At 58.7% G+C, this 1,815-nt stretch overlaps 1 protein-coding gene across 1 annotated transcript in view; it reads left to right on the top strand.

Annotated features, from left to right (window-relative positions):
* Nucleotides 1-1,764: 1,764 nt before the first annotated feature.
* The window catches only part of VDBG_10066 (UDP-galactose transporter), a gene marked incomplete at both ends in the record, with an annotated part of 1,976 nt that continues 1,925 nt past the window's right edge, over nucleotides 1,765-1,815 (top strand). Inside the window, one exon of the mRNA XM_002999726.1 lies at nucleotides 1,765-1,788. Coding sequence (XP_002999772.1) covers nucleotides 1,765-1,788 — 24 coding nt within the window. The remainder of the gene's footprint in view (nucleotides 1,789-1,815) is intronic.

Here is a 1,815-nt window from a genome sequence, read left to right as displayed (position 1 = left end):
TTCAGTAACGAATCTGATGGTGTCGCGTTGCCCAGAAGGGGGTTCGTGGAACATGTACCTTTTAACGACGAGTGTTGCGAGGTGGAGGAGACGAGGTGCATGAGATGTGACAGGGATGAGCAGCTCGAGCTGAAGAAACAGGTGGCTGGCAGGTCGCGAGGCAGCACCCCCTGTCGACTTGACTCGACGCGGCATCTCCTTTGATCTGCTCTAGCATGTATTGCTTGTTGACTACCACGTAACTGGGTTGCGACTATTGATGTTCCATCCATTTGGTGCGCTTCCATGGATGATGAACACCTGGCTGCATTGTCATCCGAAATGCCCCGGCAAGGGCGAGATAAATCTGGTTGGGTGCTGTTTGTTGGCTTACATGGCACATGCACATTTCGCGCCAACATGATCCCACCATCCACCAGACTCAGACATAGTAGGGCAACATTGTGTTCGCCCCGGGTCATGGTCATCAAAAGAAGAAAGCCGTCGCGTCGCCCACGGACGTCATCTGTCCCGGTTGGATCGGCAGCTGGCGGCTGGCGGTGAGGAGGGAAAAGCAAAATCTGGGGAGGGGCTTTCAGGCACCGAGTACCTTTCTGTCCGCCAAGGCGCAGATGCCCAGAAAGCTCCCCGGGGCAGCTTCCCCGGATCGCCAACAGGAAGGCTGACGTAACAAGACTGACTGCCCTGGCATGTGCAGAACAGCGAACAGTGCCACACTCGGACAGACCAGACTGGATGGCGGCGAGGCTTCCTTCCTTCAGTGGAGGTTTCCTTCAGTGGAGGTCGAGCACAGCAAATGAAGCAACGCAGCGCATCCATGCGCTAATCCGGATACGCTCCAGACGCTGCCATTCTCTGACTGTGTGGCCGGCCCCCTGTTCATCCGCCCTGAACACGGGACCCACACCACCTGAAAAGCGGTCCTGGGTCCTGGGTTCTTGGCTCTGGCTTCTGGGCCCTGGCGCGCTCCGCCTTCCTAAAGTTCGCCGTGTGCTGGTACTGGCACCTGCTCTTGATCTTCCATATCCCATCGTGCCTGCCCCTGGTCCCGAATCCCAGAACACCACGTCGGCAGGCACTGGCAACGAGGCACAAGGCGCAAGGCATGAGGCACGACGCACAAGAGCGACAAACACCAGACCCGACGTGACGATCGTGAGGCCTTTCCTTCGACCTGCCTCTCCATTGTCCCTCTCCTTTCCATTTTCAACAGCGCGCCACTTGCGACACTCCGCCCTCACCAATTGTTCCTTTTAGGTTTCGGCCACCGTTTCTTTGTCGACACGCTTCACATTTCCTTTCGAGGCCCCCTCAATTGACACGGCCACCCTCTCAATTGGCCACCGACGTCTCGTCCCCTTGCAGCGCGACGATTTCTCGAACGGCCCATTCTCTCGACGACCAGTTCCCTCGCCGTACCGACTTCCTCACGTTACCCGCGCGACAGCCCTACCTGCGACCCCAAATCGGCTCCTCCTCCCTCCCACTCGAGCTACGTCAGGGGGTCGCACGACCACGATCGCCATTCCCGTTTCAACATCCATCACGCATACCATTTCCCCCGCAGACTTGCGCGCGCGAGCCCGGGCCTCCGCGCAGCTTCCTTTCCCACAGCCCGTTGACGGCGAACCTTTTTCTTTTTCCGCAAAACCGACTTTCCTCTCCCCCTCGACAACGTCACTCGCCCATCACGGGGGTGCCCTTCAACAAATGGCGGATACTCGGGCACCCGCGCCGTACCCCCTCCCAAGGCGCCCACCCATCATGGGCATTGCCCCGCGAAAGCAGGTGTCCCTCGTCCACCGTAAATACAGA

The sequence above is a fragment of the Verticillium alfalfae genome, genomic scaffold (genome assembly GCF_000150825.1).
Source record: "Verticillium alfalfae VaMs.102 supercont1.18 genomic scaffold, whole genome shotgun sequence".
Classification (NCBI taxonomy): Eukaryota; Fungi; Ascomycota; class Sordariomycetes; order Glomerellales; family Plectosphaerellaceae; genus Verticillium; species Verticillium alfalfae.
This window is presented reverse-complemented; position numbering and strand designations above follow the sequence as displayed.